The sequence below is a fragment of the Dendrobates tinctorius genome, unplaced genomic scaffold (assembly GCF_039654945.1).
Source record: "Dendrobates tinctorius isolate UK_male_01 unplaced genomic scaffold, ASM3965494v1 ptg000314l, whole genome shotgun sequence".
NCBI lineage: Eukaryota > Metazoa > Chordata > Amphibia > Anura > Dendrobatidae > Dendrobates > Dendrobates tinctorius.
Window position 1 is genome coordinate 11155 of NW_027361981.1, and position 17845 is coordinate 28999.

Genomic DNA, 17845 nt, shown 5'->3' on the forward strand with positions numbered 1-17845 from the left:
CGTCTGGAACGGAGACCATTGCGGTGGAGTACGTTACTTATGGTATTGACTGAAACCAATGTCCCCACTGCCATGAGATCTTCCCGGAGCTCCTTCCTTCTTGTCCTTGGGTTAGCCTTGACTCTTCGGACAAGCCTGGCCTCGGCACGGGAGGAAACTTTCAAAGGCTGTCCAGGCCGTGGAAGGCTAACAGTAGTTCCATAAGCCTTCCACTTCCGGATGATGCTCCCAACAGTGGAGACAGGTAGGCCCAACTCCTTGGAAAGGGTTTTGTACCCCTTGCCAGCCTTGTGACCCTCCACGATCTTGTCTCTGATGGCCTTGGAATGCTCCTTTGTCTTTCCCATGTTGACCATGCATGAGTGCTGTTCACAAGTTTGGGGAGGGTCTTAAATAGTCAGAAAAGGCTGGAAAAAGAGATAATTAATCCAAACATGTGAAGCTCATTGTTCTTTGTGCCTGAAATACTTCTTAATACTTTAGGGGAACCAAACAGAATTCTGGTGGTTTGAGGGGTTGAATAATAAATGACCCTCTGAATAAACTTTTCACAATTTAGAAAAAAATTAAACAAAGAAATAACATTCTTTTTTGCTGCAGTGCATTTCACACTTCCAGGCTGATCTACAGTCCAAATGTCACAATGCCAAGTTAATTCCGAATGTGTAAACCTGCTTAATCTGCAGGGGGTTGAATACTACTTGTAGGCACTGTATATATAGCAAAAGAGGCAAAAATTATTTGGATATCCAAATGAGAGAATTTTTTTTATAGCCACTAAAAGCGCATGTATGATAAAATCAGAAAATGTGCCTTGTCTTAAACAGAAGACATTGCCCGATCCTGAGCTGGTTTAAGTATTCATGTTTTTTTAAAAATTTAATTTTTCTTGTGCATTTAAGGATATTCGGAAGTTTTTTGGCGTCAGCCCAGTTTCCAAGAAATCTACCAATGAGAAAGACAAAAAAGAGAATGTGAAAAGTTCTCATGGAGCTAGTACACATAAGAAGTCAAAAGACAGTAAGGTAAGTTGTATTCTTTATTTCATGATTGAACCAGGGTGCGTTATCAACTCGGATTTCACATTTGTCTAGTTATGTTTAGTATTCCTAATTAAAAGATTACAAATTGCCATCCCATTGTTGTATGGTGATGGTGATTTCTAACCAGTATAGTTACAAAAATTTGTAAAAAACAACAAAAAAAAAAGAACTTGATTGGCTTGTGTAACCATTTTCAGAGACCTTTACCTTTTTCTGCCCTGGATGAATTTGCACCCCCTATAAATAGAACACCACAACGCAGACGGCGACAACCCTGGCACACGGTGCAAACACGTTTCCTGCAGTGGTGCTCCAGGTGCGCCGAACGTCTGTGGAGAAAATCCAATCTACACGAAGATTTCATCCATTATAAGTTTATGCTTAGAACATACAACACTGCCCTTCACCTCTCCAAACAAGCCTATTTCAACACCCTCATCACCTCACTGTCCAATAACCCGAAACGTCTCTTTGACACTTTTCATTCTCTACTCAATCCAAGAGTACAGGCCCCAACCACGGAGCTCCGAGCTGACGATCTGGCCAATTACTTCAAAGAAAATATTGACCAGATTCGACATGAAATTATCTCCCAATCACCTCATACCATGCACTGTCCTCCCTCCCCCACTTCATCTAGCTCACTCTCTGATTTTGAACCAGTTACAGAAGAAGAAGTAAGCAGGCTCCTTGCATCTTCTCGCCCAACTACTTGCACCAGTGACCCATTTCCGTCACATCTCCTCCAGTCCCTTTCCCCTGCTGTCACCCCTCACCTAACTAAAATATTTAACCTCTCTCTCTCTTTTGGTATTTTTCCCTCCTCATTTAAGCATGCCATCATACATCCACTACTTAAAAAAAACATCCCTCGACCAAAACTGTGCCGCTAACTATAGACCTGTCTCTAATCTTCCCTTCATCTCTAAACTCCTGGAACGCCTGGTCCACTCCCGTCTTATCCGCTATCTCTCAGAAAACTCTGTTCTCGACCCTCTCCAATCCGGTTTCCGCTTTTTACACTCCACTGAAGCTGCCCTCACTAAAGTCTCTAATGATCTGCTAACGGCTAAATCAAATGGTCATTACTCCATGCTAATTCTCTTGGATCTCTCTGCAGCATTCGACACTGTGGATCATCAGCTCCTCCTCACTATGCTCCGTTCCATTGGCCTCAAGGACACCGTTCTCTCCTGGTTCTCCTCCTATCTCTCCGACCGCTCCTTTACTGTATCTTTTGCCGGTTCCTCCTCCTCTCACCTTCCCCTTACTGTTGGGGTCCCCCAAGGATCGGTTCTAGGCCCCCTCCTTTTCTCCTTGTACACTGCCCCTATTGGTCAAACAATCAGTAGATTTGGTTTCCAGTACCATCTCTATGCTGATGACACCCAATTATACGCTTCTTCTCCTGACATCACGCCAGCCTTTCTAGAAAACACCGGCGATTGTCTAAACGCTGTGTCTAATATCATGTCCTCACTATATCTGAAACTGAACCTGTCAAAGACTGAACTCCTGGTGTTTCCTCCCTCTACTAATGTACCTATACCCGACATTGCTATTTCTGTGTGTGGTTCCACTATTACTCCCCAGCAACAGGCCCGCTGTCTTGGGGTCATACTTGATTCTGAGCTTTCCTTTGCCCCCCACATTCGATCACTGGCTCGCTCTTGTCGTCTGCACCTCAAAAACATTTCTAGAATTCGACCTTTTCTTACTTTTGACTCTGCAAAAACTCTTACTTTTTCTCTTATTCATTCTCGTCTCGACTATTGTAACTCTCTCTTCTAATCAGTCTCCCTCTTACCAAACTCTCCCCTCTACAATCTGTCTTGAATGCTGCAGCCAGGATCATATTCCTCACCAATCGTTACACCGATGCCTCTACCTTGTGCCAGTCATTACACTGGCTACCCATCCACTCCAGAATTCAGTATAAACTTAATACCTTCACCCACAAAGCCCTCCATGGCTCAGCACCACACTACATCTCCTCCCTTGTTTCAGTATACCACCCTACCCGCGCCCTCCGTTCTGCTTATGACCTGAGGTTAGCATCCTCAATAGTCAGAACCTCCCACTCCCGTCTCCAAGACTTTACACGTGCCACGCCAATTCTTTGGAATGCACTTCCCAGGTCAATACGATTAGTCCCCAATCCCCACAATTTTAAGCGTGCCCTGAAAACACTTTTATTCAGACTGGCCTATCGCCTCAACACATTAACCTAATCTATCCCTGTGTGGCACAGCCAAAAGTTTTAACATAACCAGATTTCCCGCATCATGTTCCCACATGCTTTATGCATCCATTAGCCCTCTGTGTCTGTACTGTTACACACTTAACATTATGGCTGGTCCATACAATCAGGGCAACTGTTACCACCCACCTTTCGTGTCTACCTCTTTCCTCATAGACTGTAAGCTTGCGAGCAGGGCCCTCTTTCCTCTTGGTATTTGTTATAATCTACTGTATGTGATTATTGTTATGCTGTAATGTCTATTGTCTGTACAAATCCCCTCTGAAATGTAAAGTGCTGCGGAATATGTCGGCGCTATAGAAATACAATTTATTATTATTATTATTATTATTATTATTATTTCTACATGGCGCTAGTGATCGACAGTGGCATTCAACAGATTGAATAGCAGTGATTGGAGCTAGCTCTAGTCTCTGCATTTAGCACTAGGTCCTGGCTGTATAACACAGTCAATACTTGACAAGTGGGAGTTGGCAAAGCTTCAGTGCCCACTCTATGCATCCAAAATTCATTGTATATGTATGGCGGATGTTGGAAAGGGGTTATAGAGGATTGCTGCATAAGTGACAATCCCTGTTAGACTGGAGCCACAGCTGATTTTGCCAGAAAAGCCACATCCAGACTAACATATTTCCTGCAATAACTTCTGCAGGGAAAATGCATTATATCTGGCTATTCGAATGAGCGTATTTCATTTCAGGTTTTTAGAAGAACAGCAAGCAAGCAACCTCTATGTACACTAATAGGGAAGATCAGCATAGCTCTGAGTGCTGGTCCCCTTACTGGTCATGGCTACTGTCTGACTTCTACAGTTTTGTACCCCGCACGCTAAATGTATAGATGAGGGAAAATAAAGGAATATCTTTGACCTCCTCAGTGTTTCACTCCTAGTACTAATTTATAATATGGATTACTGAGCTCCTGTCCGTGTGACATGCATAGCGAAGGATGGAGGAAGTTTAAGGCATAGTCCACAATAACGAATATTAGTATGTGCAGTTTTCAAGAACTAAATCCATTGTTTAACATAGAATCATAGAATGTTAGAGTTAGAAGGGACCTCCTGGGTCATCTGGTCCAGACCCCTGCTCAATGCAGGAATCACTAAACCATGTCAGACAGATGTCTGTCCATCCTCTGTGAAGAGTTCCATTGAAGGAGACCTCATCACCTCTCATGGCAGCTTGTTCCACTCATTGATCACCCTCACTGTCAAAAAGTTTTTTCTAATATCTAATCTGTGTCTCCTCCCATTCAGTTTCATCCCATTGCTTCTAGTTTTTCCTTGTGCAAATTAAAATAAAGATGATCCTTCTACAATGAGACAGCCCTTCAGATTTTTATAATTGGCTACTAAGTCTCCTCTCAGTCTTCTCTTTTGCAAGATAAACATTCTCAGATCCTCTAACCAGTCCTCATATGTTTGCAGACCGGTCACCAATTCTGTTCACTCTACTCTGAACTTGCTCCAGTTTTTCAGTGTCTTTTTTTTTTTTTAAATGTGGTGGCCAGAACTGGACACAGTATTCCAGATGAGGTCTGACCAAGGAGGAATAGACGGGGATAATTACTTCATGTGATCTAGACTCTATGCTTATGTTAATGCAACTCAGAATTATGTTTGCCTTTTTTGCTGTTGCATCACACTGTTGACTTGTGCAGTCTGTGATCTATCAGTATACCCAAGTCTTTTTCACACGTGCCATTTTGTATATGCCTTTTTCATTTTTCTTTCCCAGGTTTTCTTCTCCCTGTTAAATACCATTCTGTTAGTTGCTACCCACAGTTCAAGTTTGATTAGACCTTTTTTGAATCCTCTCTCTAATCTAGTGGTAGCTATCTCTCCTAACTTTGTGCTATGAGCAAATTTAATGAGTTTTCTCTCAATTCCTTCATCTAAATAATTGCTAAAGATGTTGAACAATACGGGGCCCAGGACAGAGCCCTGTGGTACCCCACTTGAGATATTCCTCCAACTAGATGTGCAGCCATTTATGACCACTCTTTGGGTCCCATCACTAAGCCAGTTATGAATCCACATAACAGTTGTGGATGATGTGGTGACTTTTTTTCAATAAGGTGTAAGGTAGCGCTCACTGAGTGCGTTGGGGAGCACTCACTTGGCAGCGGATTCACGGCACACAGGAACACTTTCCGTTTAAACCGTCTATGTGGTATATTATACAGCAAAAACCATATAAGGCAACACAAGGCAAATAGTCTTGTATCCGACAGATGAATTCTTAATGTCTATAGTAGAGCTTCGCTCTCTCAGTCCTGTGGCCATACAGGCTGTGCCACGTCCAGAAAACAGGCTCTATAGCCTCAACACAGTTATTTCCCCCTGTCCGGGGTTACCCCTTAGGAGCTCCTGCTCCAGACGCCGACTCTTGGTTAGTCCTTTTCTCTCAGGGAAGCGGCCGCACTGGGATCACCATTCCGGACAGTGCCTTATTCACTAGGCCACCTCACGGTTCCAGACCCACAGCCGGGCAGTGGCTACCCCAAAACGCAGGCCGTCACAGACTCTGCTAACACATGTGGCCTGTCCGGGTGCTGTTCAGGGATCCGACCCTTACTCCCAGGGTCTCCCAACACATCGGCCTCACCAGGTCCAAAGTCTCCATGTGCTCTTCAGGGAGGTTGCACACCTTCCAACACATAGGCCTTCCAGGACCTTCCACATGAACCAATCAGGTCCATGCACTCCCCCATGTGACCAGACCTCAGGCGCATTATATGGTACATAACCACACCCACAGGTGAGGTATGGATCATATGGTTATGACCTCATTGCAGGTCCTTTTAAAACACCCAGCCATACACACACAGGCTTTACTTTGGGCGTTCAGACACACACCCCTGGGTGGGTTTGTAGGTGACTGGTCCCACCCATCTCACCAAGTCACCTGGAAGCCGCCCATTGTAAAACAGAAGAAACCATCAGCAGTATATCTGCTGATTAACACATATTCCAGCTTCCATCACAGGGTGATACATTCCATCACCCCTGTGATACATATCGGCCATTTATAATCCTGCCGCTCACCATTTTCCCTGTTACAATGAAGGAACGCCTGCATGCATGTCCCATACAGCGCCTCCTTGCTGTTACAGGGGTCACTGCATCACAAAGGATAGTATGAGATACTTTGTCAAATGTTTTGCAGAAAGTCTAGATGTACTATATCTACCGCATTTTCCTGATCCACTCAGTCAGTGATTCTATCATAGGTGGATATTAAATTAGTCTGACATGGCTTATTAGTTACAAACCCTTGCTGGCTCTGGTTAATTACTGTATTCTTATCTAAGTACTTGCATACATGCTGTTTAATAATTTGTTCAAAGATCTTTCCTGTTATAGAAGTTAAGCTCACAGGCCTAAAGTTCCTTGGGTACACCTTCTTCCCCCTTTTTGAAGATAGAGACAACATTCGCTCCTGACTTCTCCTGCTCTCTTGCACTTCTAGTGCAGGGTGGTGTGTCTGTTTGTTGTAATTTACGTTCTTTTCACATGCTTTTGTTTTGTATCCCTTGAAGAGTTCCAGCAGCGATGATCAGCTGAAGAAGAAGAAGCAGGAGAGTAACAAGAAGAAGAGGATAATCTATGACTCAGGTAGCTCATTGGTTTTGTTAGCATAAATGAGTCTTTATTATCACTCTCTCACTGGTACTCTAGAGATCCCCTGGCAAATATTTGCTTTCATGTCAGTGATCTGGCCCGTTGGTGAGACATCGTAGGGGCACACTCTCCATATCACAGCATGCTTGCTTTGGTGGCGACACTAGAAAAGGTATCAATGTGATGGCCAATGATGGACCTGACGTTTTATTGATTCCTAATAAACTATGAAGCCAAAGAACAGCGACAGACAACAGCAAGTCCTACATGACAAGTGAATAGAGGTTTTTTTTGTTTTTTTTATAGTTGGGGCCATTTCATTTTTTTACTATTATTTAGAATTGGTGAAGCTATTATAACTATTTATTCCTTCAACCTTATTTACTATGCTACTATTTTCTTGGGCAAATGCTTAGTGATTTGTCACTAGATTATACTATGTAACCTGCATACGCTACAGTATTACAAAGATTTCTTATTAGACTGAAAGCCTGGTGTACTTACTGTGAAAATCCATGTCCAAGTGGCTATATAATCCTGATATTAAGATCAGAATTTGATAAGTCCAGCTATAGAAGGAAATAGCTCATGAGTTCAAGTGTATTTAGTCTCTACCCACACCAGCCTGATTGACAACTCCTCTGTGTCCTTGCTCTCTACTGACAATTGCAGCTTGTACTGAGCATACTGAGATGTCTGCAGGGAGGAGGAACTCTGAGGAGCAGTTAGTCAGGCTAGGTGGGCTGGGCAAGAGTTACTTTCACAATGGATTATTCAGCCATTCTGGCATGAAATTAAAAATAAATATCCCAAATACAAAAAAAACAAATTACCTTCCTGTTAACAGTTTCATAGTGTCTGATTTTGAAAATGAAGTCATGGGAATTACTGAACAGGCAATGAGCGAGAAACATTTGCCATCCAGCTTTGAAAGTAAGATTCCAACACGAGCAGTCACAATTACATATATATTAATCATGGTGTGTGTGTATGTGTAAGGCTACTTTCACACTATCGTTTCCTGGAGCTGCGGAGGGATGCGCACGGCCGCTGTGAAGCTCCGCCCACAGCCGCACCTCCGGTCAGCTCCGCCTATGAGCGCGTTACGCTGCATGCGACCTGTGTACCCTATCTTTAGCATTGGGTGCGCAGGTATGCGTTTGCCGGCGCTTGCGTCTTTTTGATGGTGCGCACCAAAATGCAACACAGTGTGTTTGGTGCAGGACAGCGCACCGTCAAAAGGACGCATGCGCCTGCAAACGCATACCTGCGCAACCAATGCTAAAGATAGGGCACGCAGGTTGCATGCAGCGTCATGCGCCCATAGACGGAGCTGACTGGAGGAGGTGCGGCCGTGGGCCGAGCTTCACGGCAGCCGTGCGCATCCCTCCGCAGCTCCAGGAAACGCTAGTGTGAAAGTAGCCTAATATAAATAAATAATTGTATATAATATATCTGATTCTGACTGGTTGTTTCTTTTCAGATTCAGAAGAAGACACGCCAATAGTAAAAAGATCAAAAAAGACGCGGGACGTATCGCCACCAATTTTAAAGCCACTTAAGGTTAAAAAACCTGATCCCGTTGACTTTGTCTCAGATACAGGTAACGTGCATTCATGTAAACTGTATTATTCCTGTCCGCTATATTATTGTTTTGAATCTCAGAAGCTGCCAAGCATATATTGTATGCCTTGGCGAAGGGCATAGCTATAAGTAGTTGTCGCACGTGGGTCCTGTGCCTGAGGGGGGCCAAGACCCATCTGCCACATAGGAAGAGACCAATTTTAAAAATGACACATAGTAGGATAGATGCTCTGATACTCTTTTGCTCCCTTCTCGTCCCAGGAGCTGTGGTATGATCAGACCATGTTCCTGTACGATCAGACACAGCCATTACACAGTACACTGCAGGGGCACATTTATAAGATTCCCAGCACAGAAACATTTTTTTTTTTTAAAGGGAGTCATTTTAGCGTTATAAGCTGCGGCCACCGCTATCAGGCTTATCTACAGCATTCTGTAATGCTGTAGATAAGTCCCTGATGAAATCTGAAAGATAAGAAAAACGTGTTAGATTATACTCACCGGGGGGCGGAGTCGAGTGCGGTGGGTGTCGCGGTCCGGTCCGGAGCCTCCCATCTTCATACGATGATGTCCTCCTCCTTGCTTCTCCCTCGGCTCCTGCGCAGGCATACTTTCTCTGCCCTATTGAGGGCAGAGTAAAGTACTGCAGTGCGCCGGGAAAGGTCAGAGAGGTCCGGCCCCTGCGCACTGCAGTACTCTGCTCTGCCCTCAACAGGGCAGATAAAGTACGCGTGCGCAGGAGACAAGGGAGAAGCAAGGAGGAGGACATCATCGTATGAAGATGGGAGGCGCCGGACGGGACGGCAACACCCATCGGACCGGACCGAACGCTTGGGTGAGTATTGTCTAACTTTTTTTCTTATCTTTCAGGTTACATCAGGGGCTTAGCTACAGCATTACAGAATGCTGTAGATAAGCCCCTGATGGCGGTGCCGGCAGCTGATAGGGCTAAAATGGGGTGACAGATCCCCTTTAAAACACATCCAATTGTGGAAGTTATTATTCCAAGATCCATTGATTAAAGTCAACTTTAAAATTAAGTTTGTTGGTGGGAAAATCCCTTTAACTCAAGTACTACATACTTAGGATTTGCTCACACGTTGTAATTTTTGAGGGTTTTTTTTTTCTCCATTTTTTTGCTGTGGAAAAAACACAGTATTTTACCGTACACACAAAGTGAATGAAATATCTGAAATGCTTCTTTTTTTTTTTTTTTTTTTTTTTTTTTTCTTTTCTGGGCAGATTTGAATTTTCAAAGTGTTTTTCTCATCTCTAGCAATTGTCATCTCTGACAATTCTTTCAGCATTTTATTTAAAAAGAATAGGGTAAGAACACATACCAAAAAAGTCTGTATTGTTCACAGCATTTTTCCTGACATTATTCACACCAGGTTTTTCTGCTGTAAAAACCAAACTTGTGCACATACACTTATGCAAATGTTCAGGATTTCTTTTTTGGGATTTCCACAAAATTGTTGACTTATGAACCCATTTGGCCTTTATGTAGAAAATATCTGTGTCTTCCAGGCAGCAAATGCTATCCATTCTGGAAGGGCGGCATGTGTATTTACTTTAAAATAATTGATTGCTGTACTAAGCTTGGTGATGTATTACATGTACTAATGGTGGTTCTGATGATGTATTTCTCTACTAATGGTGGTTTAGGTGATATATTTCTGTACTGATGGTGTTTCTGGGGATGTATTCTTGCTCTGTTTTTGGTTCTGATCCTGTACACATGTAACAATCCATAACTTATAAGATTAGGTGATACATGGTGTTAGGGTTTCTTCTCTTTTGGTTGTGTTTTGAGGTAGGCACAGGAAGTATTTTCAGTAAAATGTCCATACTAGTTTATTAAAACTCCATAAACAGCTCAGTATAACAATAGAAAAACAGCCTTTTCTGGTACATAATTAAAACCTAAAGTAAATAGTCCATACAGTGATGCAGGTTCATCCTACAAGTCTGCACACCTCTACTCACAGACACTGTCCCCTCTGCATACTGCTCCCTCTCTGCTGTGCCCTCACACCGCCCCCCATGCTGCCACAATCTCTATACTCCCCACACTACCCAGTCCCTATTCTGTGCCCCCTCACACTTCTCAATAGTCTCTTCACACATTTCTCCCTTCACTCCCCATACTATCTCCTCACAGGTCTCCTTTGCTCACCATACTGCACCAATCCTTTCCACCCCCTCTTCCTAATTTCTGTGCACCAATCCACACCACTTCTCATACTGTGTCCACACCACTTTCTTACCCTCATGCAGTGTCAGCTCCAATTGCACGCCTCGCTCCTCATACTGTGTCCACAGCAATCCTGCCCCCACTCCCCATACTGTGTTCGCTCCAATCCCTGCCTCCCACCTCATACTGTGTCCACAGCAATACTCTTCCCCCCACTCCTCATACTGTTTGCTCCAATCCCTGCCTCATACTATGTTCGTTACAATGCTCCCCTCGCCTGCTCTTTATACTGTCTGCACTTATCCCCCAATTCCTCAGTGTGTCCTCACCAATCCCCCCTGCTCCTTATACTTTGTCCACACTAATCCCATCCACCTCTCCTCAGTGTGTCTGCAACAATTGCCCATGCTCCTTAGTGTTTCCGCGCAAATCACTCACTTACTTTCATACTATCCTCTGAACCCCCCCTTCTCAGTGAGTCCGCACCAGTCCACACCCCACTCCTTATAGTGTGTCCGCATCAATCCCCATACCCTCATTCCGTATACTGTGTCTGTACTGGTTCTTGTTCCTCATGTGTCCTCAAATTTCTTAGTCCCCTTTCCCCTAATTACAATAAATATTTGTTTTCTTTAGCGCTAGCGAAGCGCTTACCAGACCACCGTTTACTGTGCCTCTGCTACGCTGGAAGGAGAGCGACGTCAGCAGCGTGGTCAGATGACCTGGTCGCACTGCTGACGTCGCCCTTACCCAGATGTGTGGACATGCAGAGCTTCAACTGTACTCGCGTCTGAGAGACGAGATTATAACTGATTTTCTTCTGAGTTGACTGTCAGCTTGACAGCCGGCACAGAGGTTGACCAGAAAAATTCAGCCGTTGGGGTAATATGTCGGACCGCCGCATCAGGTGGCCAGTCGGCTCCCTCCCCCGACCTAGATACACCCCTAGTATATGGGCTATTGTCTCTGCAGTAAACAGAAGACCATCAAGAGGACAGGATACACACAGCGGGAATGTTGTGGAATGAAATGGGTAAGTTCAGCTGCTTTTGTTAAAGGAGTTTTCCACCACTTTGATATTGATGACCAGTCCCTATGATAATCCCTTTAATTGTATGAAGAAAATTCTGCCATGATATAACAAAAGAATTCAGAGTTGGCGCTGGGATCCTCCTTCTCAAATACCTCTTTATAACAGGGGAGTGTTGCAATGAAAAAGACAGGGCCATCCCAGTCATGGAATTACATGTAATATTGGCGCTGCTGCCATGAAAAATGATCTGGTTATAAACCCTGGTCAATCAGCTGTTATCGTCGGGCTCTTTAAATGACTCTGACACATCCCCATTAAAGGGGGAGTTTACAATTAAATTACTGATGACCTATTCATGTGATAGGTCATCAATATGAGATTGGTAGGTGTCTGACGGCTCTCCACCATGGGGGACGGATGTCTGACCTCTACTGATCATAGCGTTTAGTGTTAGACAAACCCTTTTACGTTTTAGTCACCATAATAAGCGTAGACTAGATTCCCATAAGACTCATTGTAGGCTTGTCTTTTGACATGGCTTATAGTAGGAGTCGTCTTCTTTTTTTTTATTATTTACTACTCTTGAAGCACAGGTTAGTTTTTACCCTGTTTGCTAATCACACATGTAATTGACATAGCCTTCAGTTCTGCCGCGGCCTTGGTTACTATTTACACTGGCACATATTTGTCTTTTAGACACTGACCCGAGGGAGATGACATCAATGATCCCTCCTGTAATGGACTCTGTGTGGTGTTTAGTGGTTTATTCTCCATTACCCCAGTCTCGGTAGCTAGAGCAGATGGTATAGCGTGATCTCCAGCACATGCTGTTGTTGCAGTTCATGTCTGGATGTTGAGGTTTCTCGATGGCAAAGTTTCCCTGCTTCATTACAATCTGCACCAATGGGCCAAATGACTGGCAATGGTGATGTCTTGTAATAATGGGGGCACTGTTGGGTTAACATGGCAGCCAGGGGCTTACTAAAGGTCCCCGTCACTGTCATCTTGGTCGTCCTATGAAGCCTGTGTCTGGGTGACTGTATTATTGCAGTGTATAACACAAGCAATTTAATGATCACAGCTAAAAGTTCTGTATGGGGACTGAAAAATGAAATGCGGGGGGGGGGGGGGGGGGGGGTGTTAAAAAAATAAAGTCTAAAATTTTAAATCTTCCTAATACAATAAAAAAGTGATCAATACTTTTTATATAACCCAAAGTGTCATAGGTAAAAATCTCTGTTCATCAAAAACAAATCCACATACAGATCCATTCATGGAAAAAGAAACACACAACAATGACACAACATTAAAAACATTTTGCAAGCGTTTTTAGCTTGCAAGAATGCTTGCGCTTTCCAAGCGATTTGAAGCATCGCTTGGAAAGTGATTGACAGGTTGGTCACACTTGTCAAGCATAGTGCTTGACAAGTGTGACAAACTTTTTACTATTGAGGCTGCCTATGCAGCATCAAGAGTAAAGATGGAATGTTAAAAATAATAAAAAAAAAAATAGGGATATACTCACCTTCTGGCGGCCCACGGAGTCGTTCCGCTTCTCAGCGGCGCTGCCGGCAACTTCCGTTTCCAGGGATGCATTGCGCGAATGACCTCTCATGACGTAGCATCACGCGAGACCGCCACATCATTAGAGGTCATTCGCGTAATGCATCCCTGGGAACGGAAGATGCTGCCAGCACCGCTGAGGGCGGGAAGGACTCCGGGGGCCGCCAGAAGGTGAATATATCCCTATTTTTTATTTTAACCCCTTAAGCCCCAAGGGTGGTTTGCACGTTAATGACCAGGCCAATTTTTACAATTCTGACCACTGTCCCTTTATGAGGTAATAACTCTGAAACGCTTCCATGGATCCCGGTGATTCTGACACTGTTTTCTCGTGACATATTGTACTTCATGTTAGTGGTAAAATTTCATTCAAATAACTTGCGTTTATTTTTGAATAAAACTGAAATTTGGCGAAAATTTTGAAAATTTCACAATTTTCCAACTTTGAATTTTTATGCCCTTAAATCACAGAGATATAGCACACAAAAAACTGAATAAGTAACATTTCCCACATGTTTACTTTACATCAGCACAATTTTGAAACCAACATTTTTTTTTGTTAGGAAGTTATAAGGGTTAAAAGTTGACCAGCAATTTCTCATTTTTGCAACACCATTTTATTTTTACGGACCACATCACATTTGAAGCCACTTTGAGGGGTCTATATGATAGAAAATACCCAAAAGTGACACCATTCTAAAAACTGCACCCCTTAAGGTGCTCAAAACCGCATTCAAGAAGTTTATTAACCCTTTTAATTGCGTCACAGGAATTTTTTGAATATTTAAAAAAAAAAATGAACATTTAACTTTTTTTCACTAAAAAAATACTTCAGGTTCAATTTTTTTTATTTTACCAAGGGTAACAGGAGAAATTGGACTGCAAAAGTTATTGTGCAATTTGTCCTGAGTTCGCCGATACCTGATATGTGGGGGGGAACCACTGTTTCGGCGCATGGCAGACCTCAGCAGGGAAAGAGCGCCATTTGACTTTTTCAATGCAAAATTGGCTGGAATTCAGATCGGACGCCATGTCGTGTTTGGAGAGCCCCTGATGTACCTAAACAGTGGAAACCCCCCATAAATGACACCATTTTGGAAACTAGACCCCCCCAAGGAACTTATCTAGATGTGTGGTGAGCACTTTGAACCCCCCAGTGCTTCACAGAAGTTTATAACGCCCGTGCATGAAAATACAAAAATCTTATTTTTTCCACAAACATGATCTTTTAGTCACCAATTTTTTCATTTTTCCAAGGGTACAAGGAGAAATTAGACCCCAAAAGTTGTTGTCCAATTTGTCCTGAGTACGCTGATACCTCATATGTGGGAGAAAACTACTGTATGGACACACGTCGGGGCTCGGAAGGGAAGTAGTGACATTTTGGAATGCAGACTTTGATGGAATGGTCTGCGGGTGTCATGTTGCCTTTGGAGAGCCCCTAATGTACCTGAACAGTGGAAACCCCCCACAAATAACCCCATTTTGGAAACTAGACCCCCTAAGGAACTTATCTAGATGTGTGGTGAGCACTTTGAACCCCCAAGTGCTTCACAGAAGTTTATAACGCCTGGGCGTGAAAATAAAATCATTTTTTTCCACAAAAATGATATTTTTGCCCCCAATTTTTTATTTTCCTAAGGGTAACAGGAGAAATTGGACCCCAAAAGTTGTTTTGCAATTTGTCCTGAGTATGCTGATACCCTATATGTGGGGGTAAAACACTGTTTGGGCGCATGGCAGAGCTTGGAAGGGAAGGAGCACCATTTGACTTTTTCAACGCAGAATTGGCTGGAATTGAGATCAGACACCATGTTGCATTTGGAGAGCACCTGATGTGCCCAAACAGTGGAAACCCCCAATTCTAACTCCAACTCGAACCCCAACACACCCCTAACCCTAATCTGAGCCCTAACCCTAATGGGAAAATGGAAATAAATACTTTTTTTAATTTTATTATTTTTCCCTAACTAAGGGGGTGGTAACGGGGGGTTTGATTTACTATTTATGGCAGTTTTTATGTTTGGCGGCTGTCGCACGCTAAAAGACGCTTTTTATTGTAAAAATAGTTTTTGCATCACCACATATTGAGAGCTATAATTTTTCCGTATTTTGACCCACCGAGTCATGTGAGGTCTTATTTTTTGCGGGACGAGTTGACGTTTTTATTGGTACCATTTTTGGGCACGTGACATTTTTTGATCGCTTTTTATTACGATTTTTGGGACGCAGAATGAACAAAAACCAGCGTTTCATGAATTTCTTTTGGGGGGGTGCGTTTACACCGTTCCGCGTGCGGTAAAATTGATAAAGCGGTTTTATTCTTCGCGTCGATACGGTTACAGTGATACCTCAGTTAGGTCGTTTTTTTATGTTTTGTCGGTTTTTTGCAATGAAAACAATTTTATATAAAAAATAATTATTTTTGCATCGCTTTATTCTGCGAGCTATAACTTTTTTATTTTTTTGCGGATGATGCTGTATTGCGGCTCGTTTTTTGCGGAACAAGATGACGTTTTCAGCGGTGCCATGGATATTTATATGCGTCTTTTTGATCGTGTGTTATTGCACTTTTTGTTCGGTGGTATGATAATAAATTATTTTTTGATTCGTTTTTTATTTTTTAAGGGGTTCGCTAAAGGGGTTAACTAATGGGACAGTTTTATAGGGCGGGTCGCTACGGACGCGGCGATACCAAATATGTGTACTTTTATTGTTTTGGTTTTTTTTTATTTTCAAAAAATGATTTTATTGGGGAATATTTTTTTTTTATTATTATTATTATTATTATTATTTTTACACTTTTTTTTTTTTTTTTTCACTTTATTACATAGTCCCAGGTGGGACATCACTGTCCTGTGACAGATCGCTGATCACTGTCCTGTGACAGATCAGCAATCTGTCACAGGCAGTTCTGCAGACTTCCTCATGCCTGCGCTTTGCAGGCAGTGAGGAAGTCAGCTCCCTACAGGCCCCCGAAGGCCCCCTGTCGCCATCTTGGATCCAGGGACCTGCAGGGATAGAGCCCCCCGCAGCAGCGCTGCACATTGCGCTGCTGTGGGGGGGCTCAGGGAAGCACGGAGGGAGCCCCCTCCCTGCCGATGCTTCCCTTTAACCCCCGATACACTGCGATCGTGTTTGATCGCTGTGTGCAAGGGGTTAACGTGTCGGGGGCGGTCCGTGACCACCCCTGACACATTGTGCCGGGTGTCAGCTGTGATAATCAGCTGACACCCGTCCGCAATCAGCGGCGCTCACCACGTGGGCGCCGCTGATCGCTATGACGTAATATTCCGTCCATGGGAATTAGGTCCAGGGCCACATGGATGGAATATTACGTCCATTGTAGGAAAGGGGTTAAACGGATTTGTGTGATTGGCCTTTCTCCAGTCACAATCTCGTCTGACTGCCTTGTTGGGTAATAGTCTGTCGTCGTAATCACAATTTTACCCCTTAGGAAATTGGCCATTCCTAAGCCGGCAGCCTAAACATCAATAGACTTAAATTGTTTGATGGTTTGCATTGCAAATGGCTACTAACACTTGTGCTCTTTCAGGTCTGTTTGCTGCCATTGTTTTTGCTGGGTACAGCAGGTTCCCATCTCCATCTTTCCATTGTCGCTGATGGTTTATGTATATTTACCCAGACTGCTATTACTGAAGACTTATTTGTTCATTACTTGGGGAGAGATGCTTAAATATATTGACTATCTTTTATTGTTGTCGTATGTTTTTCTCTTTGTAATGTCCATTATTATATTCATGTTATGTAGTTCTTTAGGGCCAAGAAAAGTCCTTAAAAGGAACCTTAAGGGTATGTGCAGACGTTCAGGAATCGGCAGTGCTTTGGATGCAGCACATGTCCGCTGAGTCCAAAGCGCTGCCGTTTACATTTTGTCGAGAAGTAGGATGTAACAGTACGTCCTTGGTATGGCTAGTTTCACATTTGCGTCTTTGCGTGCAGCGCATCGTGTGCAAGTAAAAACGCGTTTGCGTTTTTTATGCGCTTGCGTTTTAGGGTGCTTTAAACCAGTGTCTAGACATGTTTACTATTAAAACGCGTGCTTCCACAAGCGCAGGCGTATGCATGTCCATGCGCACGCCTGCGTTCCCATGTACTGTAATGCGTTGATTTGACGCAGTCCGTACGCAAGTGTATGCATGCGTTTTTTTGATGACTTTGGGCGGACCAAAAAAATGCAACATGTTGCATCCGGCGCGTCTAGACGCGCACGGAAACGCAGACGAACGCATGAAAACGCAAGACCAGGTGTACGCCATGTTAAACATAAGTACGCATGCGCATGATGCGCTGCGCACAAAAACGCTAATGTGAAACCAGCCTATGTAGTGATCCATACACGCCAGGTGTCGGCTGTGTTACACAACTGGCATTTGCCTGTTACAGTGGCGGCCAGAGCGTGCTTCGTTTGCTATTTTTTAATCATTTAAATCACTGACAAACATATTAAAATTTAAGCATTTTCCGAGGCACAATTGGACCAGCTTCCATCGCCCTTAGCGCCACAAGACGTGTGGTGCCG

At 43.5% G+C, this 17845-nt stretch overlaps 1 protein-coding gene across 1 annotated transcript in view; it reads left to right on the plus strand.

The window, feature by feature from the left end:
- Window positions 1-893: 893 nt before the first annotated feature.
- The window catches only part of RFC1 (replication factor C subunit 1), a gene marked incomplete at its 5' end in the record, with an annotated part of 88751 nt that continues 71799 nt past the window's right edge, over window positions 894-17845 (plus strand). Inside the window, 3 exons of the mRNA XM_073561076.1 lie at window positions 894-1025; window positions 6847-6922; window positions 8412-8531. Of these exons, the coding sequence (XP_073417177.1) occupies window positions 894-1025; window positions 6847-6922; window positions 8412-8531 (328 nt within the window). The remainder of the gene's footprint in view (window positions 1026-6846; window positions 6923-8411; window positions 8532-17845) is intronic.